This window comes from Ranitomeya imitator, chromosome 7 (assembly GCF_032444005.1).
Source record: "Ranitomeya imitator isolate aRanImi1 chromosome 7, aRanImi1.pri, whole genome shotgun sequence".
Classification (NCBI taxonomy): domain Eukaryota; kingdom Metazoa; phylum Chordata; class Amphibia; order Anura; family Dendrobatidae; genus Ranitomeya; species Ranitomeya imitator.
Genome location: NC_091288.1, coordinates 186,772,458 through 186,796,992, shown reverse-complemented (window position 1 = coordinate 186,796,992; position 24,535 = coordinate 186,772,458). Strand labels below are relative to the sequence as shown.

The window sequence follows — 24,535 nt, the reverse complement described above, 5'->3', positions numbered from 1 at the left end:
ATTGCCAGCCATAACAGTTGCCTAGCTCTGGTGACCCAGATGTCATCGACATCCGGTCACCATGGCAATGATTGGGACCCCACGTCACGCCACGGGGTGTCTGATCCAAAGACAGAGGGGATGTCAGCCCTCTGCCGGCACCTGGAATGCTGCGATCGTGTTTGATCGCAGCATTTTGGGGGGTTAAAGTGCCGGGAACATTCTGCGACCGCTCCTGGCACTTAGTGATGGGTGTAAGCTGTCAGAATCAGGGCGATCGCACAGGCGTAATACTCCCTCCGAGGTCAAATAGGCCCAGGGCACTTGGACGGAATATTACGTCTAATGTCAGAAAGGGGTTAACAGGACACTGTTAAAAACATTGTGGATCCTGGAAGAAGACAAGAAGATGAGGTGGCCCGAATTCGTGTCTGAGTTGGTGTGGGTTTATAACAATCGAGTTCATGCGACTACTGGTTACACCTCTTACATGCTGCTGTTTGGGCAAAGTGGATGAGAGATCACTGAACTGGAGCTAGATTCAGAGGACCATTGTCCGGGCAGTAGTCCAAGTGCCGGATCCGAGAATTTCGACACCGACTTTAGACAGTTACAGTCAGAAAGCTGGTTGAGTAGAAGTTTTGGGAAGTTCAACATTCAGGTCGATCCCTGATGTTGGGTGGACAACTCCAGTCAGGAGATTGTGTACTAGTGCGGGCCAAGCGACCCGGAAACAAGCTGGATCATCATAGCTGACATAGATGCAATTTTATATAATATAGACAGCCCAAAGTGCATCTTAATAAATTTAGAGCATTTTAGTCTAGCAGCAAGCTTTTTTCCAAGACTGGTGCATGAAACACTTATTAAGCCCAACCTTCCTTTTACTATTTTCTCCCTCACAGATAAAGGAATATTTTACAGAACTGACGCTGCAAATATAGTAATAATATTGTACTGTGTTGTTCACAAGGCTCTTTACATGTATTCATCATCTTTGTATTCTACATTAACAATGGAATCTACAACATTCCTTGCCATTCAGAATTTCTCCCGCACTTAGTCAGAACTTGGCTTTCTGTTGTTTCGTTCATCTTTGAAACCCGCTAAACAAAGCCATTTGCTTTTCTCTAATTCCCCAACCAACTAACAGGGATCAAGGGTATTATCCATTATCAGGTATGTGCTAAACAACAAACAGCGCTGCTGCGCTTGAAATCATCCAAGATTAAGGATGTTCAACAAGCTCTCAAAGGCCAATTATTGAAAAGGTTGGTGCTGCGCAGACAAAGGAACAAGAGACCTTTCCCAGAGCGCAAATCTGAAGGACCATGGATGTAAACAAAATCAGAAAATACATATGGATCGCACGCCTGTGGATAACATGAAGATGTAGAAAAAAAACTCAGCCGTCGTGAGATTGCACAATATTCACACAGTAGTGTTGAGTTTTCTGGGGGGTTTTTATTAAACAAATTATATTGTAGAAAATTTGCGTAAAAAAGTAATGGCATAGCACTAAAAAAAAAACAGAAGAAAAGGTAGACCCAGCACATCAGGGCACCAGGAAATGCTTAATGTTCTCTTTGGTGGAGCAGTAGAGAATTTGGACACTTGCTGTTAGGCTAGTGTCAGATGGTCGCAAATTCTTTCATCTGTGAGAATTGGGCCGGTTAAGCAAATGGCACTCAGATCAAACTCTAACCAGAGATTGATCAGGGTATCATCATAGCATCATCTGATTTTCTCAAATGAGAGAATCAGTGCACACTGAGGATAAGATGGAGAACAAAATTTCTCCATCTTCTCCATTGTGTCACTCTGTGGATGTCATCCGAGTGCAGTCTGATGATTTTCCACGCACTCATTGAGCCTGAATATTGAATCAAACTAGGACATAAAGTGATATTTTTCTTCAGACCTGCTCTGTCAAAAGAAAAAATCAGACATGTGCACAGCCCCATAGAATAACACTGATCCAGGTGTGATCCAGTGTTTTGTCGGATCGCACTAGGACCGATAATACGGCTGTGACTCTTACTCACCTATAGGATATATATATATATGTATATATAATGAGTGCTGGTAAACCCAAACTGCATGAAATAAAAATTGAATCACCGTCGATCGGTGAGTATAAAACCACACTTGCACTAAACTACATATACATTAACACAGGTTTAGGGAGTTAAAACATTTCTTGTGAGTGCTTCTTTAGGACCTCTAAAGGACCTCTTTGTAGGAGCTGAGTATAGTCAAGTCACTCGTAACGCAAGTGTCTTGCATATTTATTGGTTCATTTCCGCCATGCTTATCCTGGTTAATAAAAAGGGCAAACAAGGCGGAAAACTACCCATAAATATGCAAGACACTTGCGTTACGAGTGATTTGACTTCTAAGCTAGCATAAAAATGACCTTTATCGTCAGCGCATGTCCAAGTGTAAGCAGGTGATGTTCTGCTGGTAGCATGCACTGTATACGAGGTCAGAAGATTATATTAGCGATTGTTCTGTCTCTGTAACCTCTCATCAGTCTGTGCAAGAGGCCAGAAAACAAGTGCCGATCGCTGGATATGTCACACATATTGTGACTTACTGTGTCGCGATACTGGACAAAGTTGAAGGTCATCGTAGACCACTCCGATTTCATCTTTTCCATGGCTTTCTCCAAAGAATATTCTTTGCTTGCTGATGCTCCGATCTGTTCCAGCCTACAATGCACAAATCCTACATGTTCTACTCATAATATGATCTACAAAACATAATGCACCATTGCTGCTTATTTGCCCAAGGTTATCATAAAAGAAATTAAAGTGGCCAGTCCTGCTTTTAATTAGACGGGTTGTCTGATTTCAAAATCCTATTTACAAATGCACCAATAGGAAATTTGTAGTTAACTATAGAAAACAGCGATAAAGATCTTCTTCTTTATTCCTGGAGAAATCTGTGTCCGTGCAATAATCTGGCCTCTTATTGATTTCAATAAGAACTGTGTAATGCTTTATTTCCCCTGTGGTGGCGCTGCAGGGGAATTCGGCTCTGTCTTTCTATTACACCTGAAGATTAAATACACTGGACCCCCTGTGATCATCTTATGATTGGAGGGTCCTTTCATGTCAAATGGTACATAAACTTTTGCATAAAACTGCATAGATATAAAGCCACATGCATAATGAAATATATATATATATATATTTATATCTCTTTCTTTCTAGAAGCTAATTTAAAGTGCAGCGTGTAACATATGGTGTTTACATTTTGTTTGTGAAATTAAAATTTGCATTGTAGAAAAAAAATCACTGGAGAAAAATGACGAGAGCAAAACATATCAAAAGGAGGGGGGCACTCTGGCTAATCAGAAATCGCATTCAGAGTTCTTGTGATTGCAGAACGCATGGGAGAAAATTGCTTTGTGACAAACATACAGGCATTGAACGATCGCAGTCAGATTTATTATTCTCCGGCTTTTCGGAGAAGATATACTTTGCAGAACCAACCAGAGACCATAGCTGGAGACCAGATTAGTCCGGCTCTGCAACCGGCTGGGTCTTCCAGTATTGCTGCAGATGATTAACAGATCTTTCCACCACATGTACATAGGGAGAGACCTGTCAATCATCTGCAGTGGCGCTGGTAAGAGCCGGCCAGGGGCGGAGCCGGACTAGTCTGGCTTCCGGCTGGATCGTCAAAGTATATTTTCTCTAAAACATTGGAGACCTTGTGCCACCAGGCTCTGATTTATGTTACCTGAGGTCTGGACAGCACGAATTGCCTGACATATTCGCCTTTAAAGATAAGTTGTCATCAGAAAATGACCCAATGATTAAATGTTTAAAACGGTTTAGCATTTTTTTTAACCCCTTCATGACCCTAGCTTTTTTGGTTTTTGCATTTTCGTTTTTCGCTCCCCTCCTTCCCAGAGCCATTGCTCAAAGACACATGCACAAAGAGCTGGCTATGTGACATGTAGCAATCTTTAACTGAAGTGATGGCACCAATATAATTTCTTACTTTTCTATGTATTTGGACAGTCCGTATTCCAGCATGCTAATGAGTGATGTATTCGGCTCTGGGGTTATATCAAATCCTACTATTTCACCAATCTGAGAAGAAAAAAAAAACGTTTGGAAAAATTAATGCGAGACAAAGCTAGCAAAACATCTACTCATGCTGCCAATTCTTCAGAACCCGAAGAGTATCCTAAGGCTTCATTCATGTAGCAGAATAAGGCACTTACATTTTGTCGGTGCACCATTAGGGACCAAACCCTTGTTGAGATAATATTGAAGAAGTTACTTAGCATATGAAAAATGTGAATCAAGATGGGGTTTTTTTTACACGTGCAATCCACAGTAAATGCATTATGTTTCTGTCAAATCATTGACCTTCTTCAGATGCACAGAAATGGTGTAAAACTCTAAGCAGGGGAATCGCCCTATGAATAATAATTTTTGGCGCCACAAGTCGAGCAGACATACAAATGATATAAATGCCAGCCAGATGAGAAATAGTTTTTTTTTTCTGAACAAAAAACCAAGAATTTTAATTCACTTGTCCGAATTCAGTCTAAAATAATATGAATCCAAGAAAGAAAAAAAAAACAAACAAACAAACATGTACCCTACAGCAAGTAAATCAGTAAATAGTAACAGTCCATGTAAATAACATTGATTAAAATAAAAGCATGAAAGCCATCCCACCACGACAAGGTGTACCTAATGGGACAGTCCTAACCTGTCTCTAGCATTAAAACCTTACCATATGTCAAACAACATCAATGTGAATAAGGGCCGATCTCTTACACTTTGCACGTATAGTAGATGATAGTACAGCTGAGTTTTTTGGTTTTGCTAAAATAACACAAATGTAAAATATGCTCTTCTCTCGATGTCATGACTTCTGCACAATTTTATACTCAACATTCTTGATTATTGGGCTGTAGTGTGTCAAAACCATTGGCAAACTATATAAAATCAGGGCTGTATGAAGGCACATGTGGTGCCACCATACACACAGATATTAGGAAATTATAGTTCCATCATCATTATTGATGAGAACATAAATCTACATATGAAATGAGAACTCGATATGGCACCTGTTTCCAATGGCGCGGCTTCATCCCACGGTTACAGATGACAGAAACGATGGGAAGGTGAACTTTGAACTTCTCAATTTTGAACTTGACATTCTCCGCTACTCGCTTAGGTCCAGGCAGGTCTGTAAAACTCTTTGCCAACTTGTACAAAGTTCTCCACATGTTCCCCACCTCCTCCGTGATCTCTTCTGCATTTATATCTTGGAAGGCCCCTATATCACAGGAGGAAGTCAAGGCAAAAAAAAGTTTCCGTTAAGGCTACTTTCACACTAGCGTTTTCTGCAATCCGTCACAATGCATCGTTTTGCAGAAAAAACGCATCCTGCAAAAGTGCTTGCAGGATGCGTTTTTCCCCCATAGACTTGTATTGACGATGCATTTGCGACGGATTGCCACACGTCGCATCCGTCGAGCGACAGATGCGTCGTGCTTCTGCGGACCGTCGGGAGCAAAAAACGCTACATGTAACGTTTTTTGCTCCTGACGGACCGCTTTTTCCGACCGCGCATGCGCGGCCGGAACTCCGCCCCCACCTCCCCGCACCTTACAATGGGGCAGCGGATGCGCCGGAGAAATGCATCCGCTGCCTCCATTGTGCAATGCGCTAAACGCTAGTGTCAGAATCTCTCCCCGACGCATTGCGACGGGGAGATTCCGACGCTAGTGTGAAAGTAGCCTAAGTCATCATGACACAATTCTGCTTGGTTTAATACTCTTCTTCTTCCTGACCTACTTTTTCTGATAGTAGATGTATTTTATAAATGTCAAATTCTTAAAGAAATCATTCATTCTTTCTGATCTGAAGCGCTACTTTAGCTACAAATCAGAATGTGCTGAAGGCTCAGCCGGACGGTCGGCTCAGTTTCAGAGATTTGCTGTATGGCATTTCCGACGTCAGTTGCACTTGACATTTATCAATTGACTAGCACAAAGGAAAAGTGGTGCAGTAGCTAAAAACAATTAAAGAATAACTAAACTTTCAGATGTTTTTATTACTTTTCAGCAATTTTGTTAAGCATGTAAAATCATGAAGCTTTGCAAATCAGTTTATTAGGGGATTTATCTTTATTCCTGTAGAAAAAAAGATTGCAAGTAAGTGACTTCCAAACCCCCTGCTTTCTCCAGTCTATTTCCCTGCCTTCAGCTGCATTGATATTAGGTCATACTCATGTGGAGTACAGATGATGGCAGTGTCATGTGGAGTACAGATGATGGCAGTGTCATGTGGAGTACAGATGATGGCAGTGTCATGTGGAGTACAGATGATGGCAGTGTCATGTGGAGTACAGATGATGGCAGTGTCATGTGGAGTACAGATGATGGCAGTGTCATGTGGAGTACAGATGATGGCAGTGTCATGTGGAGTACAGATGATGGCAGTGTCATGTGGAGTACAGATGATGGCAGTGTCATGTGGAGTACAGATGATGGCAGTGTCATGTGGAGTGCAGATGATGGCAGTGTCATGTGGAGTACAGATGATGGCAGTGAGGCGTCGTCACCTGTCTAGTGAGTCACAGGGGCTGAGCTGCCTCATCACTGCCATCATCTGTACTCCAAATGAGTATGTTACGATATGTGAGTAGCAGAATGGAGGAAAATAGATTGGAGAAAAGCAGGGAGTTGGAAGCCAATTAACTGCAATTTTTTTTTTTTTACGAGAATGAAGATAAATACTGTAATCAAGTTATTGGCAGAAGTTTAATATTGTTCATGCTGGACAAAATTCTAAAGAAAAATATTAAAGTTTAGTTTCTCTTTATTATGTTGCAGCTTTAAAGGTCCTTGGAAAAATAAGACCTGTAGTATGATTGACTGTTATGGACATGCTTTACTATGGACAAAATGATAGAAGCAGCAATGGGTTTAAAGGGATCGTCTATGTGACTCCTCACATCGTGCCCACTGCGCACTGTGAGGATTGTCCGATGTCCAGAATGGCAGACAAGTGACCGAACGTATGTGCTATGCATACTTCAGGCCACATTCTGACTAGATGGCCTTTGCTCAATGTAAGTGTATTAACAAAGACCAGATATAGTCTGGCCGTAATGTGTCCAAAGCATATCGCATACCTGCGGTCACGTGACCACTCATTCCTGGCATCGGCACCGGAGAATCCTCACAGTGCGCATGATTGAAGACTTGTAGTTCAAGACTTGACAACCCATTTAATGGTTGACATTGCAAAAAAAAGATGTTAGTTAATGTAAGTAGCTTAGCACAGAGGTGTCCACATTTTTTAAAACAGGTCATGAATATGTAAAAAATCCATTTATGACTAATTTTACATAATGTGTTTTTTGGGAACTATGCATCGCATGATAAGCAAATGAGAAAATATTTAATGAGAGGTTTTTTTTCACACTTTTGGTGCATTTTTTTTTGATCACCCTCAAGTGTGAAGAGGCCTAAAGATACTGTCCCAGCAACAAGGGTAAAGACAGGTGACCTATCAGTCCGGTAGGTGACCGATACAAGATCGTGAGGGTCCAACACCCGACACCACCCACTGATCAGCTCTGTTGGTCACCGGATGTACACAGTGTGCAGCGTGGATCCACATCCATTGTTTTGTGGCTGCTTCCGTATACTGCAGGCTATATCTTATTGTCTTCAGTAGGCGCTAATCTGACAGCGGCCATTAAACAGTGCATAGATCTGTGCTGTTCTACTCCGTACACTGTTAACTGCTTATCAGTGGGGGTGCCGATTATCAGACCCCTCTAAGTAGTGGGAGTAGTACAAGTACGTTATGTTCATGGCACAAAACATAATAGTATATAAAAAACATATTAAAAATCCATATAATTAGTGTTTCAAAAACAGATAGAGTGGTCCCTGCCCTTGAGGGCTCAACTCAACCATGCATGACAAGGTCGCATATTCTTGGGTGGGCTGGCACACACTAAATAAGCAAAATGATTGTCATCAGAGATTGACTAAGGCCAGCCATACACATTAGATGATGGTTGGCGGAAAGATCGTTCAGGCATCTCAGATGACTCTCCCCTACATAGGAACGGTCTATCAGCCAAGCGCTAATGTGTTCTCTATGAGAAAGCTGCCGGCTAACACATCAGCTGGTAGAACAACGCAATCGGTGGTCCAAAATTGGACATGTCTGGTGAACATCTATCGCGACCATCATTTGGCCAGAATGCCCATACACACTAGACTGTCGGCAGAACCAGTTGATATTGGCAGGTTCAGCCAACATATGTCTAATGTATAAGTCCATAGAGGTATTATTTATTTCTGTTCCCTTTCAATTCAAAAAGTGAGTATCCAAGCCTGTGATGTGCTGCTGTGTAACTAATCTTTTGGGCCAACACATTTTAATCGGAGCTGCCAGGCTGAATTAGTACACGCATTTGCATCTAAGAACACGCCGACCGTAAAAATGATCTATGAGTAAGTTCTATTCAATAAATTAATGCTGTTAAGTAATTATAACGCAAATGGTTCATTAAAAGCAAAGAAACAAACTGTTCTAAAGACTACACAAGTCTAATACACAAATCCGGGGTTTTTACATATAGCCGTATTAGAAAGCAAAACAGTCCGCTGTAATTATTGCTTGGGTTTAAATGGAATGGGATCTCTGGAGAATTTCATATATAGTTTCACCTAACAGATTAAAGAATGGGGTGCAAAAAGGCACCAGGATCTTAGCAGTTACGGTACCTTTAATTAGTGCAGGACATAATAGTTACAGTCTATAGATGGGACTGTCACACTTGGTGGGCATGGTGAGACTGTCGTACATGGTGAGCATGGCGAGACTGTCACACTTGGTGGGCATGGAGAGACTGTCACACTTGGTGGGCAGGGTGAGACTGTCGTACTTGGTGGGCATGGTGAGACTGTCGTACATGGTGAGCAGGGTGAGACTGTTGTACTCGGTGGGCATGGCGAGACAGTCACACTTGGTGGGCATGGCAAGACTGTCACACTTGGTGGGCATGGTGAGACTGTCATACATGGTGAGCATGGCGAGACTGTCACACTGGGTGGGCATGGCGAGACTGTCACACTTGGTGGGCATGGAGAGACTGTCAAACATGGTGGGCAGGGTGAGACTGTCGTACTTGGTGGGCATGGCGAGACTGTCGTACATGGTGAGCAGGGTGAGACTGTTGTACATGGTGAGCATGGCGAGACTGTCACACTTGGTGGGCATGGAGAGACTGTCACACTTGGTGGGCATGGTGAGACTGTCATACATGGTGAGCATGGCGAGACTGTCACACTTGGTGGGCATGGCGAGACTGTCAAACTTGGTGGGCAGGGTGAGACTGTCGTACTTGGTGGGCATGGCGAGACTGTCGTACATGGTGGGCATGGCGAGACTGTCACACTTGATGGGCATGGTGAGACTGTCATACTTGGTGGGCATGGCGAGACTGTCACACTTGGTGGGCATGGAGAGACTGTCACACTTGGTGGGCAGGGTGAGACTGTCGTACTTGGTGGGCATGGCGAGACTGTCACACTTGGTGGGCATGGTGAGACTGTCACACTTGGTGGGCATGGCGAGACTGTCACACTTGGTGGGATTGGAGAGACTGTCGTACTTGGTGGGCAGGGTGAGACTGTCGTACTTGGTGGGCATGGCGAGACTGTCACACTTGATGGGCATGGTGAGACTGTCACACTTGGTGGGCATGGTGAGACTGTCACACTTGGTGGGCATGGCGAGACTGTCACACTTGGTGGGATTGGAGAGACTGTCGTACTTGGTGGGCAGGGTGAGACTGTCGTACTTGGTGGGCATGGCGAGACTGTCGTACATGGTGAGCAGGGTGAGACTGTTGTACATGGTGAGCATGGCGAGACTGTCACACTTGGTGGGCATGGAGAGACTGTCACACTTGGTGGGCATGGTGAGACTGTCATACATGGTGAGCATGGCGAGACTGTCACACTTGGTGGGCATGGCGAGACTGTCAAACTTGGTGGGCAGGGTGAGACTGTCGTACTTGGTGGGCATGGCGAGACTGTCGTACATGGTGGGCATGGCGAGACTGTCACACTTGATGGGCATGGTGAGACTGTCATACTTGGTGGGCATGGCGAGACTGTCACACTTGGTGGGCATGGAGAGACTGTCACACTTGGTGGGCAGGGTGAGACTGTCGTACTTGGTGGGCATGGCGAGACTGTCACACTTGGTGGGCATGGTGAGACTGTCACACTTGGTGGGCATGGCGAGACTGTCACACTTGGTGGGATTGGAGAGACTGTCGTACTTGGTGGGCAGGGTGAGACTGTCGTACTTGGTGGGCATGGCGAGACTGTCACACTTGATGGGCATGGTGAGACTGTCACACTTGGTGGGCATGGTGAGACTGTCACACTTGGTGGGCATGGCGAGACTGTCACACTTGGTGGGATTGGAGAGACTGTCGTACTTGGTGGGCAGGGTGAGACTGTCGTACTTGGTGGGCATGGCGAGACTGTCACACTTGGTGGGCAGGGTGAGACTGTCACACTTGGTGGGCATGGCGAGACTGTCACACTTGGTGGGCATGGTGAGACTGTCACACTTGGTGGGCATGGAGAGACTGTCACACTTGGTGGGATTGGAGAGACTGTCACACTTGGTGGGCAGGGTGAGACTGTCGTACTTGGTGGGCATGGCGAGACTGTCGTACATGGTGGGCATGGCGAGACTGTCACATTTGGTGGGCATGGCGAGACTGTCAAACTTGGTGGGCATGGTGAGACTGTCACACTTGGTGGGCATGGCAAGACTGTCACACTTGGTGGGCATGGCGACACTGTCACACATGGTGGGCATGGCGAGACTGTTGTACATGGTGGGCATGGTGAGACTGTCACACTGTGCAAATATCAAAGACTGATTGTCACAACCAAACAGAAAAACAGGTGTGAACAGGTGCAAGCTAAGAGAGCCACTTCCATATGTAACTAATAAAGCTGCACTCTAACGCTATATTATGCACTAAGTATCTTAATGTTAAGCTATCTTCTAGATTCCAATTTCCTATATTCCATGTTCGCATACTATAGCGTTACAGTGTGCAGCTTTATTTGTTAGTTACACATGGAGGTGGCTCTCTTCGCTTGCACCTGTTCACACCTGTTTTTCAGTTTGGATATGTTGCATGTGGGTTTTTGTCCTGAAGAAGAAGTGAAGTATGGTACTCAGAAACGCATAGACAAAATAAAAAAGTGCACATTATCCTAGTGTATACCTGGATTTATTACCATCCACCAGCAGTGGGGATTTTTACACTTTTTCTTTTACCACTACTTGGTCCCTGGACCCGTGGACCTGCTGCTTTTTTATTACATGCTCATCATAACCAGGCTAGCATAACCTTAACTTGTTTTATCCACTTTACCTGGATAAGACCCTACTGAGCTTTTTCTCTGTTTCTTAGTGTTTCTTTCTTACGGTCAGTCTTTTGTTATTTGTATACCTAGGCTTTCTGACTGAGCACTGCACCCATCAGCCTATGGCGGTTTTAATCACCGTTCCATCCTACCTACCCTTATAACTGTAGGCTATTCATCCCAGGAGAGGTATCAAATTAGGTTAGGTCCCAGCAAAGAAGGTCGCCGTGTCATGGCTGTTGGACACATATGAATTGGCCAATTTATGCTCCTGTACCGCGGTCAGAGATTAAAGACATGGACGCCCTACAAATCGATTGTACCAACTCTAGTCACTTGTACTTCGTCTGTACCCAACCCGTCTGACTGACAGTGATTGATTCGCACCAACTCTACACTTGACCCATGTGCTCTCTCAAAAAAAAACAAGTAATTTTAATATCAGTATTTTACAGAAATTGATTTTTAAGGTAAGTACACCAGTCTCATCACGTCTAGGAGATCTATTTAATAATTTGTGCAGTTTGTATAGTGATTTTTGGAGACAGGTTCACTCTAAATAATAATGTAATGTGTAATTGTACCAGCTCTACAGGACATCATGAAGTGAGGAGTGAAAGTATCACTCAAATAGCTCATAAAATCAAAAGCTCCTGATGCCAGGCAGCAAATCTTACAATGTCCTTGCTTAATCTACAGAAAATTGATTAAAAATGGCTTTTTATTCCTGTATAAATTTATCATGGCCTGAGTTACACAATGGGGCCCGGGGAGCGATCTGCACTGATAAATGAACAGACTCACCATTCATCCACTGCTCAGATTTACAGTGGAAATTGTAGGCCGTTTCCCAGAGTTGTTCGAACGGCGCCTTATTTAGTATTGTCTCTTGCAACAAAGGAAATTGACTTTTCTCCCATTCGAGCAGCTCTTCTTCTTTATTGATGGCCTAAGAGATATCACCGTTGCATTATTAGGGAGACAGGCTTGACAAAGCTGTAATTAACCTAAACACTATGAATAAAGCTTCCGATAGCTGATGACCGGCGTTGCATTCAGGACATAGATATAGCATTTATGAGTATGGGTTTACCTGTGGTACAATCTGACGTCTAGAACTCGTCTATATGAACAGTTCAGTTCTACTGGTGAACGGTATTCTTGGATGTGTTATCTTCACAATAGTCAGATATAGGAAAAACTAACTGCCCCACTTGCCCACACTATGGGGACTTATAACTTCTTACGGGCGGGTCATGTAGGCTGCTCCAAGGAGCATCCCATAGCATTGTGAAGGCAATGCCCTGCCATATACTATAACGCCATAGAAAAAATGTTACAGCACTTTGCAGGGTTGTATTTAAAGGGATTAGCCCCTGCTTAGAAACTGATTTCTTAAAGGGGTTGTATACTGTTGACATGAGATGGGAAAATCAATTTGCAGACCATTGACCAAGTCAGTAATCTGTGACCACCGGGCCAATCTCCTCTCACCTCCTGGTATTCTCGGCTCTTCCTTTGATTAGCCGGATTGGATTGGCGTCTTGTGTGTGTAACGCTGCATTGATGATGTTAACTCACCTAATCAAAACAAGAGCCAGGAATGCCAGGAAGTGAGGAGATTCATAAGTCTCCTGTCTGGCGGTCATAGATTACTGACCTGTCCGATAGACCGGAGTTCTGTGAAATGATTCTCCCATCTCTTACTGATGACCTATCCTTAAGGTAGGTCATCAATATCAGGTGGGTGAGGGTCGGACACCCATAACCTTCACCGATCAGCTTTTATTAGCTCTGGCAGATCAGTGGCTTTTTGGTACTGCAGATTAGCTATTATATTGAATAGGAGCTGATCTGCAGTTCTCAGCAATGGACAGAAAACATTTTATTGGTAGGGGTTGTTGTTTGGTGAAACACCATTGATCTGATAATGTTGACCTATCCAAAGGAAAAGGTCATAGACCAATGTATCAAAGCAGTAGATAACCCCTTTAAGAAATCGATATCAAGGCAGTTGACATAGGATAAGTCATCAAAGTAGGGCACAACCCCTTCAATCGTACTCAGTGGCATTCATCTAGAACATTGTATAGAGAGCTTGAAATTACTCCCATTCACCTTATCGACACAGACACTGTCCATGTTCGATTTGTCCAAAGGCGTGGACAATGACGCCAAAGCTGTTTGGGCACCTGGATCATGTGTCACAAAAATTGCACGGGAGCCCGCAGAGAGCAAGTTCCGACACCGCGGTAACGGCACCGGCATGGGAGGTGAGTATAGGCTTTTTCACTTTATAGAGGCCAAACATTTTGATCAAGAAGGGGTTGTCCTAGTAGTGGACAACCCCTTTACTCACGAGTAGGACCGCCACCGGACTCCTAGACATAGAAACAGCAAAACACAGGTTATGCTAAATATTTTCCAATAAAGCTATACATCATTCTGCTCAGCTTTTCCTTCTCTATACCATCCACAGGTCGGGCTGCATGCTCCTGCACGTGACAGGTTCCCTTCACGTACTTGTATCTTATCTGACAAGCAGGAAGGATATCAAGTGCATTCTCACAATATGCTTAATATTGTTTGTTTGTGTGATGGGACATGTCGTACTGAATGAAAGCTCCATTGACTTTTTTCCATATGCACTCATCTCGCCCCGCTATACAGAAATAGCAGATCTGCATTCATCTCCTGGAAGCGCGCCTGCTATTAAACACTAATACATTATCCTCAGAGTGCTAAGCAGAAAAAGATTCTATAAAGTTTTCTTGCTGTAAATAGTGAAGCAGAACATAATGAATTACTAGCAAGAAATCGAAAATACGTCTATGAATTAAACTCTCCAAAAGCCGCTCACGGCCGAGGTCACCGACCTCAAACTCTACTAGGGCTGCGCTCAGGTTCTTGTCCAGCTCATTTAGTTTTTCGACATTATTCTTCATCTCGTCCATGGTCATCGTCTCGCGCTTCTTAAAAGTCTCGATTTCAGACTTGTAGCCTTTGAGCAGTTTATCAAAATCCGTGCGCCTAAAGAGAAAAGGTATGAAGTGTTATTTCAGTGCTTGGTTTCCTTATAGAATACAAAGGGACTTTAATAAAAAAAAAAAAAAATGCACCACAGGATAAAAAAAAAATAATGCAAGGAAACACAGTGTGAATGAGATCTTAGAAATCTCATTCATTTTGCTGTTGATGTAAAACGCAGGGTTTTTTTCTGCATGAAAAATGCAAAAAACATATAAAACAACCTCTTCAGAGAGGAAGAGGACTTGAACTTTAGTGCCACATATTGGGGGTAGCAATCCTAAAAGTCAATGTTGACCGTTTAACTAGCCTTGCCACATGACTTAGGATAAAAGGCCAAACCAGACACTCCATTTGCAGATACATGTTTTGGGGTGTTTGCCGCTCATTAGTGCAAGGCAGGAAATCTGATTTGGCTGGGTGAGAGGCCTCAGACAGGGGGTGTAAGGAAAAATGTTTCTATCTGTGGAGAGTGCTAAGCCAGTGTCAGGAGACTTATAGGCCATGCATTGCTTCTCTGAATTAAAATATGCAAATTGCTACACCTAATAGGTAGCATCAGGGGCAGACACAAAAATTCCTATAACGTCTGGAGCGTAGGACTCAGGCCAAATAGCAAAGAGCGAGCCTGGTCTTCTGACATCTAAAGGTCGGTGGACATGGAATTACGTGGGGGGCAGGTGGCCAGTCCAGGGTGCCAGGGATGAAGTTCAGCCCTGGCATTTTAAATCACACAGGCCCATGTTGTCCCCGTCCCCAAGAACCAGATAGGAATATATTACTAATATTACCCTGGATGGAGAAAAGCAAGATTTACTACAAGACACAAAAGGGTGATATGCCTCGAATGAAGACTGAATAAGTATTTTTATTCTGGATTTATTGAAGCCAAACAAAGCAGAAAAAAAAATTGTCCGCATCCTCCACGACTTTGTCTCATTACTACAGTCTTATTTGACAAAGTATGGTGTACCGCTGTGCCTGGTTTACACCTGACACGTTTGTGCGGTATATTCTTGTCTCCTTTCTCCTGACAACTGTACCATATTAGTCACGAGACCCCTAGGGTTCGCAAATACAGGTACGGAGTAGAAAAAAAGAACAGAAAACTAATTGACGCAGTCCTAGTTTTGGACAAATACCAAGGCTTCAATTACTTGTCGGGTACTATCGCTCAGTTATTCAACCGCTAAAAATAATACAATCCCTTACATTGCTAGCGGGAAGGCTTCAGAGTTACAGACACTGAAGAGGCATCTATTCACAATGGGATTCCTTGACATATTACTGTTATCAAGTGTGGTATATAAGAGTTAGAAAAATATTCTGCGGCTTGTCGTCGTCCTTACCCCATACAGCGTACGGCCTATTTTATCTGCAAAATTTCTAGCGGCGGATACAAGAATTGTATCGGAAAATCCATATAATCCCTTGGTCTTATTCTCCTGGATTTACTTCTAATCAGTCCTTTATACAGCCAGGCTTTATTCTGCAGGGATTTATATCTAAGCACACAATTAAGTTTTCTGAACTGTTCTGACAGGTTAAGAAATTGAGTCCAAGAGTAAAATATGCCTACTGTCAGTTATTAATAGAGTGCAAAATCTCCATCCCGACCTTGGTCCTATGCAATGTAATTTCCCAATCTCAGGCGCTGAAGATACAACCAATTATATACTGTGTTAGTTGACCCAAACGCGTTTTTGGCAAAGAATAAATGTCTCTGGAAGAGACAACAAAGACTAAAAATGCACACTACTACTTCTGATTCTTTTTCATTGAAAGTTTGGGATGGGGGCTCATAGCAAAGATTATAGGGGTGGTCCTTTACATGTCAATCCCTTCTTAAATACTATTGTCCCCTGAGTAAACAAATAAAAATTACATTCGCCTCCCACACTTGCACTGTTCCAGCAACGTCATCATTGCACTAATGGGTTGCAGCGCTCACATCTCTCCCAGACATCCCAGTTAGCGATGGATCGTTGGCATCCAATTCGGCACAAAGAGCCGGCTTCCTTCTGTGAGTGATGGGAGCTGGCACCCCACTAGCAGCCCCTGGGAGTTTCTTAATGGCTCCCATGGATGTAAAATGACAATATTTGGTTATTGGCTGCCCATGTGGGGTTTCAACTGCATCGGACTGGTGTGGTTTTCTATAAATATGTGATCACCTGTACGTGAGCACGTATTTAAAAGGGATCCTTTTTGGGATCCAAAAAAGATGTCTATTTTGGTGAGTGGGGCCAAATAATCCAGATTACCAATAAGAGCCAGACTGTTCATCACTAGTCAGAGTTTTGTCAGAGGGAAGTGTGAGAAAAGCAGTGCATTAGTGGCCGCTAACTGGCTGCAGCACTTACGTGAAAGAATGTCACATAAGCACTGGGAGACCCAAGGTAGACATCGTTGTAATTATTCCAACGTTCGAGGTGAGTATAAGTGTGACGCTAGTCACTGATCAAGGACAAGATGTGAAGCTAAGTAGTCAAGAAGTCCGAGGTCAAAAGCCAGGGGGTTATGTCATAGACAGAGGGGTGAGACAAAAGGCATAGTTAGGTAACCATCCAAGAAGGTAGTGGATCACGAAAAAAAAGGGCTAGGCAAACGGATGGTGAAGGCAAACCCAAGCAGCAAAGTTCAGAATACAAGACTAGAAGCAAAAAACAAACACACACCAATTGGCAGAAATCTAAGGCAGAGAGCTGGTTAAATCGCCAGGTAATTACTCTGAATAGGAGACCCATGGATGAAGTCACGGCACACTCTTGTCCTGATCAAATGGCTAAACTGTCATTCAAGTCACTGACATCTCAGCGACCCCCAGGATACGATACGATCCGCCCCAGTGTCCAAGATTGGGCAGCAGAACTGTCATCCACTGCGTCCAGACACACTGAAAGGAGGAATTGTAACAATAAAGTTTTTATTATTTTACTTGGGAGAGTACAACATTTAAGAAGGGGTTGCCCAAAGTAGTTGAGAACCCTTTTAAAATATGCTACCCATTAAGGTCTTGGATTTTCCCAGCCAGGACAGAAGGGCCTGGTTTTTGTTTCCTTCTTTACTCCACTCAGGACAATTTCCTACCTCCTTGCTTACTTACAAAGTTGCTCCTCTGGAGAGAGAAGTCCTGAAATCTTTTTTCTATAGTCTTGTGGGAAGAGAAACATTTTTTTCAAAGACCTTTGATCTAGAGACATTGGGAAATATGGCCATCTTAACCTGACCTAATACTGTTAAAAAACTCCAAATCGTAAAGTTTATTTTCAATGCTCCAAAAACACAACTGTAAAGTTTCTCTACAGTCTCGATTGTCTCTTCTTGAATCAATAGCTGCATATAGGTGAGAATCATGGAAGAAATAGGGACCCCTGGGTATTCATATCAGTATCAGATAGTACACAAAAGGGAAAGTGTCTTGAAAAAAGGAAAGATCCCAGAGTGAATAAAATAAACCACGAAATATAAAATAAAGAAAGCACATCCGTGAAACGCGCGTCGGGGTGTCTGTGGTGTGGCAGATAGGCGGTTTACTGCAGCATGGGTAAGCTATATGTTTTATTTGTTTCCATGTGTTTTTTTTAACACTGGTTCATATTGCATGCACTTGCTCATGACTCCTTATACCTGTGGCCCTAGGAACTTAGCCATATTATTACCACCATTATTTGCAGCTTGACTCCTTTCTGCTTCACCACCTATGTCGACTTGATTACTTCCTTTGTTTTTTGGATTCCTCTTTACATGAATCATGTTTATTTGTGATTCATGGTTTTTATAATGTATATTATTTGTAATAAAATTTGATTATTTTATGATATATCACTATTTTGTTTTTTTGAGTGATGTTTTGTGGATACAGGTTATCCTTTTTGGTGTTAAACGGGAAAGTGTGCTGAAAAAAAGGAAAGATCCCAGAGTGAGTAAAATAAACCACGAAATATAAAATAAAGTATAAAGCATGTACTTTTAGACAATTTTCTGCCTACTTCCTAAAAGAAACAGAAGACAGGAGCAGAGTAAAGAACAGAAACAGCAAATAGATAAACCCTAGCTGGAATTACACTGACTGGCTTTAAAATACAGTAGAATGGCTGAACATCCAAATGAGAATATCACCAGCAAGAAATGCCAGCAGGGGGAAAAAATATAAAGCCGTGCCTAAAAGGTGATGGGGCAGACAAATAAAAACACCCGTGTTATGCAAAACATACTGCAGCCAGAATAAAAGAACATAAACACACAGAGAAAAGGTGTGTCTGCTGCAGCTCTGCAGAAGAGAAGCCGACCACAAAACACAGACTCAAGGGTTCAAACCCTGGAACATGACAACTAGGAAGGGTGCATGTAAATTGTTTATATATGGAAAGTGCCTCTTCAGATAGGTGGAGGACTTGTGCCATGTATTGGAAGTACTGTAGCAATCCTATAGGTCAACATCGCACCTTTAACAAGCCTTACCACATGACTTAGCCAAACCAGAATCCCAGTTTGCAGAAACTTGTTTCAGAGTGTTGCCCCTCCTCAGAGCAAAGCATGAAATCTGATTTGGTTGAATGAGATGCCTCTGATTAGAGTCTAAGGGGTAACATTTCTATTTGTGGAGAGCGACATGCCTGACATGCCAGTGTAAGGAAACTTGTAGACCAAGCAATGCCCCTCTGGAAATGGCCTATAAGTCTCCTTACCATGGCATGTTAGGCACGTCACGCTCTGCAAGGAGAAATAGTGATCTTTTCTATGGGTCACCCTCATCTGTATGTACTCCCCCGGGCAGTAAAGAAGCTTTGTTTCCTACCTCAATTGCATCTTTGATTATGAAAATAGAGGTTTTGATCATTTTTACCGTTTGCGAAGTTCAGCTTCAGCTTGATCTCTCCTGGCCATTAAACGGTTGTTATTGACTTCAAAGACTGTTTCTATCTGTTCCGGCCAGTGGAATACTGTGCTGTTTAACTTCAAGTCATCATCTGCCAGGAATTAAGCAGCAATTACACATATATAAAATAATACCATAGAGAAGAAAAAATGAGGATAAAAGATTAAATAAATCTAAATAAATTGTTTAAAATGAAATAAAGGAACATTAGAGAACATTATTCCTCAGTCAAAGCATCAACAGGAAACTTAGGTTCTTGATTCATGTATTGTCAACGTGTTGGGGATATATTGATCACGCCATTATGTGTTTCCCAAAAACGAATGAAACCAGGAAACCAGTAGAGTAAGTAAACTTTTCTATTGTTAATGATCGGCCTCTGCAAAGTTTTGGATCTTTGTAATACACTCCAATACCATATCTTACTTCTCACTCAAACTCTATCCTGAAAGTGCTGTTTTATCTATCTACTTCATGGTCTTTAAGGAGCTACTTTGAACAGCTATTCTATCCCGAATCCGTACACAAAACACTATTTACAAACACTCTCCTTGTCTGAGCATGGGGGTGGGGAGCAGAGAGCTCTCACAGGGAGAATGTTTGTAAATAATATATGAGTATAGATTCTTCCTAGAGCAGCAGTTCAAAGCATCTTTTAAAAGAGAATGAAGGATGCAGTTTAAACATCTCTTTCAGCCTGGGATTCTAGAAAGAAGGAAGCATATTAACAGAAGGAAGTATATTACAAAGATTCATAACTTTGCAAAGGCTGATCAACAAGTAAATAAAAAAAAGTTTAGTCACAATTCAAAGGGTTCATAATTTCTTCGATCTCTTGTCAACAGGCTGGTCAAAGAATGCCCCTTTGTTGGGACCACCCAGAACCGGACATGAAAATGGCATCTCGGTTATAACAAGTTATCTCTAAGATAAGTGATACCTAGTAGATTGGATTTCACTGCTGGGAGCCCCACTGATCACCAGAATATGAGCATATTATTTTAGATTATTTTATTATTATTATACATTTTTATAGCGCCATTTATTCCATGGCGCTTTACATGTGAATACGGGGCAAATATAGACAAATACATTAAACATGAGCAGATAACAAGGCACACGAGTACATAAGGAGGGAGGACCCTGCCCGCGAGGGCTCACAGTCTGCAGGGGGTGGGTGAGGATACACTAGGAGAGGGAAGAGCTGGCTGTACGGCTGTTCAGTAGGTTGAGGATCACTGCAGGCTGTAGGCTTGTCGGAAGAGATGAGTCTTCAGGTTCTTTTTGAATGTTTCTATGGTAGGCGCAAGTCTGATGTGTTGGGGTAGAGAGTTCCAGAGTATGGGGGAAGCACGGGAGAAGTCTTGGATGCGGTTATGGGAAGAAGAGATGAGAGGGGAGTAGAGAAGGAGGTCTTGGGAGGATCGGAGGTCGCGTGTAGGTAGGTACCGGGAGACCATGTCACAGATGTATGGAGGAGACAGGTTGTGGATGGCTTTGTATGTCAGTGTGAGGGTTTTGAACTGGAGTCTCTGGGCGATAGGAAGCCAGTGAAGGGCTTGACACAGGGGAGAGGCTGGGGAATAGCGGGGGGACAGGTGGATTAGTCGGGCAGCAGAGTGTAGGATGGATTGGAGCGGTGCCAGAGTGCTAGAGGGGAGTCCAGAGAGTAGGAGGTTGCAGTAGTCGAGGCGGGAGATGATAAGGGCATGCACTAGCGTTTTTGCAGTGTTGCGGTCAAGGAAAGCACGGATCCGGGAAATATTTTTGAGTTTGAGACGACAGGAGGAGGCAAGGGCTTGGATATGTGGCTTGAAAGAGAGGGCAGAGTCGAGGATCACCCCGAGGCACCGGGCGTGTGGGACTGGGGATAGTGAGCAGCCATTGACATTGATGGATAGGTCTGGTGGAGGGGTAGAGTGAGATGGGGGAAAGATGATGAATTCTGTTTTGTCCATGTTCAGTTGTAGAAAGCGAGCAGAAAAGAAGGCTGAAATGGCAGACAGACAGTGCGGGATTTTGGTAAGCAAGGAGGAGAGGTCAGGTCCGGAGAGGTAGATCTGCGTGTCGTCAGCGTAGAGATGGTACTGCATACCGTGGGATTCTATGAGCTGTCCCAGGCCGAAAGTGTAGATGGAGAAGAGTAGGGGTCCTAGAACAGAGCCTTGAGGAACACCGACTGACAAGGGGCGAAGTGAGGAGGTGGTGTGGGGGAGGGAGACACTGAATGTTCGGTCTGTCAGATATGACGAGATCCAGGAAAGGGCCAAGTCTGTGATGCCAAGGGATGAGAGGATTTGTAGCAAAAGGGAGTGATCTACAGTGTCAAAGGCAGAAGACAAGTCCAGGAGAAGGAGGACAGAGTAGTGTTGCTTGCTCCTGGCAGTTAGTAGGTCATTGGTGACTTTAGTTAGGGCAGTTTCAGTTGAGTGATGGGAACGGAAGCCTGATTGTAACCGATCAAAGAGGGAGCAGGAGGAGAAGTGGGAGGACAGTTCAAGATGGACGTGTTGCTCCAGCAATTTGGAGGCATAAGGGAGAAGAGATATCGGGCGATAGCTAGACACAGAGGATGGGTCGAGGGAGGGCTTTTTGAGGATGGGTGTGATCTTGGCATGCTTGAAGGATGAGGGAAAGACACCTGTTGTGAGTGAGAGGTTGAAGAGGTGCTTTAGGGTTGGGATGAAGACCGTGGAAAGGTTAGGGATGAGGTGGGATGGGAGCGGGTCAAGCGTGCAGGTGGTGAGGTGTGATCTTGACAGGAGGGTGGAGAGCTGATCTTCTGTCATGGTGGAGAAGCTGGTTTTGGAGGAGCAGGGTTGAGCAGCTAAGAGGGGCAGTGGGCGCTGTGGGCCAAAGCTTTCTCTGATCGTATCGATCTTCTGTTTAAAGAAAGAGGCGAAGTCATCAGCAGAAATGAGGGGGGAGGGAGGAGGTGCGGGGGGACGGAGTAGAGAATTGAAAGTGTTGAAAAGCTGTTTAGGGTTGTGGGACAGGGAGGATATGAGGGATGAGAAGTAAGTTTGTTTTGCGGCAGTGAGCGCAGACTTGAAGCTGGCGAGGGACTGCTTGTATGCAGTGAAGTGGTCGGCAGAGTGGGATCGCTTCCATCTCCGCTCAGCAATCCTGGAAGCCCGTCTCAATTCTTTGGTCAGGCTGGTCAGCCAGGGCTGCCTGTTAATTGTACGAGTTTTACTATGCATGAGTGGGGCGGCCGAATCGAGTGTTGTTGTTATTGTGGTGTTATAAAAAGTGGCAGCAGCATCTGTGTCATGAAGGGAAGCTATGTCTGTGAGAGGGAGAAGGGACTCAGAGAGTGATTGTAAGTTGAGATGTTTGAGATTTCTGCGAGGGTGAGTGAGTTTGTAGAGTGGGGGTTGCACACTAGGAGAGGAGAGGGACGAGAATGTCAGTAGGTTGTGGTCAGACAGGGGGAGGGGTGTGTTAGTGAGGTTAGTAAGGGAGCAGAGGCGGGTGAAGATGAGGTCCAGCGTGTGGCCATCTTTGTGAGTGGCCTCAGAGGACCATTGAGTGAGGCCAAAGGAGGCAGTCAGTGATAAAAGTTTAGAGGTAGCTGAGGTGAAAGTGTCAATGGGGACATTGAAATCACCCATGATGATAGTGGGGATGTCAACAGAGAGGAAATGAAGTAGCCAGGTGGTGAAGTGGTCGAGAAAGGTGGAGATGGCTAGTTCTGGGGGGCGGTAGATGACAGCCAGCTGGAGGTTGGAGGGGGAATAGATGCGGACAGAGTGCACCTCAAACGAGGGAAGAGTAGCGGAGGGTGGTAGCGGGATTGGAGTAAAGGAGCAGGTGTCGGACAGGAGCAAGCCAACTCCTCCACCGCGTTTGTTGCTGGGGCGAGGGGTGTGAGAGAGGTGGAATCCGCCATAGGAGAGCGCAGCTGGAGAGGCCGAGTCAGAGGGGGTGAGCCAGGTTTCAGTGAGGCCGAGGAAGGAGAGTTTGTTGGTGATGAAGAGGTCATGGATAAATGGCAGTTTGTTGCAGATGGAGCGTGCGTTCCATAGTGCTCCAAGTAGGGGGAGCTGGGGAGTGGGGGCTGGATGAATGGTTATGAGGTTGTCGTGGTTGGGAAAGCGTGCGGAGGATCGTGGCAGGGGGTTAGAAACGAGTGTGGGGATGAATTGGGGAGGGCCGGGATTTGGGGATATGTCACCAGCAATGAGGAGTAACAGACAGATCATTAGAAGGTGGGAGCAGGATAGGACATGATGTGGCCGTGTGTGTCTGGAGAAAAAGGATTGTATGTGGAGGAACAGTTCTGAGGAGAAGGTGAGATGGCTGGGGAGTATGGAGGAAGAAATGACTAGTTCCTTACTAGGTGGAGTGATTGCAGGAGATTGTAAGAAGGAAAGTAGTATGGGGGTGAAAGAGAAAAGAAACCGAAACATTGTAGTGGTCAGTAGTCTGTTACCTTCCAGTCAATTCCAGTCGAATTCAGTCTAATTCAGAATCATAATTAAAAAGATGTAATTTAAAAGATGGAAGTTAAAAGATGAATTTGCAGCAGACTGAGTCTATAGCAGACTCCTGCATGTGAATATATCCCCAGTTAAGGGCAATCAGGTGTGAATGAGGGGGTGGCTGGGTATGGGAGACCAGATGTAGAGAGTTAAGCAAAGGTCATAAAGTGAGGGAGGGGTAAGACTGACCACTCAAAGAGATGCCAGGATCACACAATGAGATACATCAAAACAGGTCATGGAAAACAAGCTGATAGGTAAGAAAGCATACTAAAAGGATTATATGTGCTGCACCAAGACACTCAGATCCTGGGGAAGCATAGAAAAGCCAGTGCAATATACAGAGATATTCTGGAGCCAGGGAGAGCTGGGTAAAGTCAGTGCATACCATGGAAAATCAATGCAGTATACAGAGATATTCTGGAGCCAGGGAGAGCTGGGTAAAGTCAGTGCATACCATGGAAAATCAATGCAGTATACAGAGATATTCTGGAGCCAGGGAGAGCTGGGTAAAGTCAGTGCATACCATGGAAAATCAATGCAGTATACAGAGATATTCTGGAGCCAGGGAGAGCTGGGTAAAGTCAGTGCATACCATGGAAAATCAATGCAGTATACAGAGATATTCTGGAGCCAGGGAGAGCTGGGTAAAGTCAGTGCATACCATGGAAAATCAATGCAGTATACAGAGATATTCTGGAGCCA

The 24,535-nt window shown here is 44.0% G+C and overlaps 1 protein-coding gene across 1 annotated transcript in view; it reads right to left on the bottom strand.

Moving 5' to 3' along the window:
- DNAH3 (dynein axonemal heavy chain 3) overlaps window positions 1-24,535 on the bottom strand; it is a 332,604-nt gene that overhangs the window by 158,109 nt on the left and 149,960 nt on the right. The window contains exons 15-20 of the mRNA XM_069734194.1: window positions 19,314-19,437; window positions 14,314-14,467; window positions 12,242-12,386; window positions 5,075-5,286; window positions 3,991-4,082; window positions 2,576-2,690 (exon numbers count right to left, since the gene is read on the bottom strand). Coding sequence (XP_069590295.1) covers window positions 2,576-2,690; window positions 3,991-4,082; window positions 5,075-5,286; window positions 12,242-12,386; window positions 14,314-14,467; window positions 19,314-19,437 — 842 coding nt within the window. The remainder of the gene's footprint in view (window positions 1-2,575; window positions 2,691-3,990; window positions 4,083-5,074; window positions 5,287-12,241; window positions 12,387-14,313; window positions 14,468-19,313; window positions 19,438-24,535) is intronic.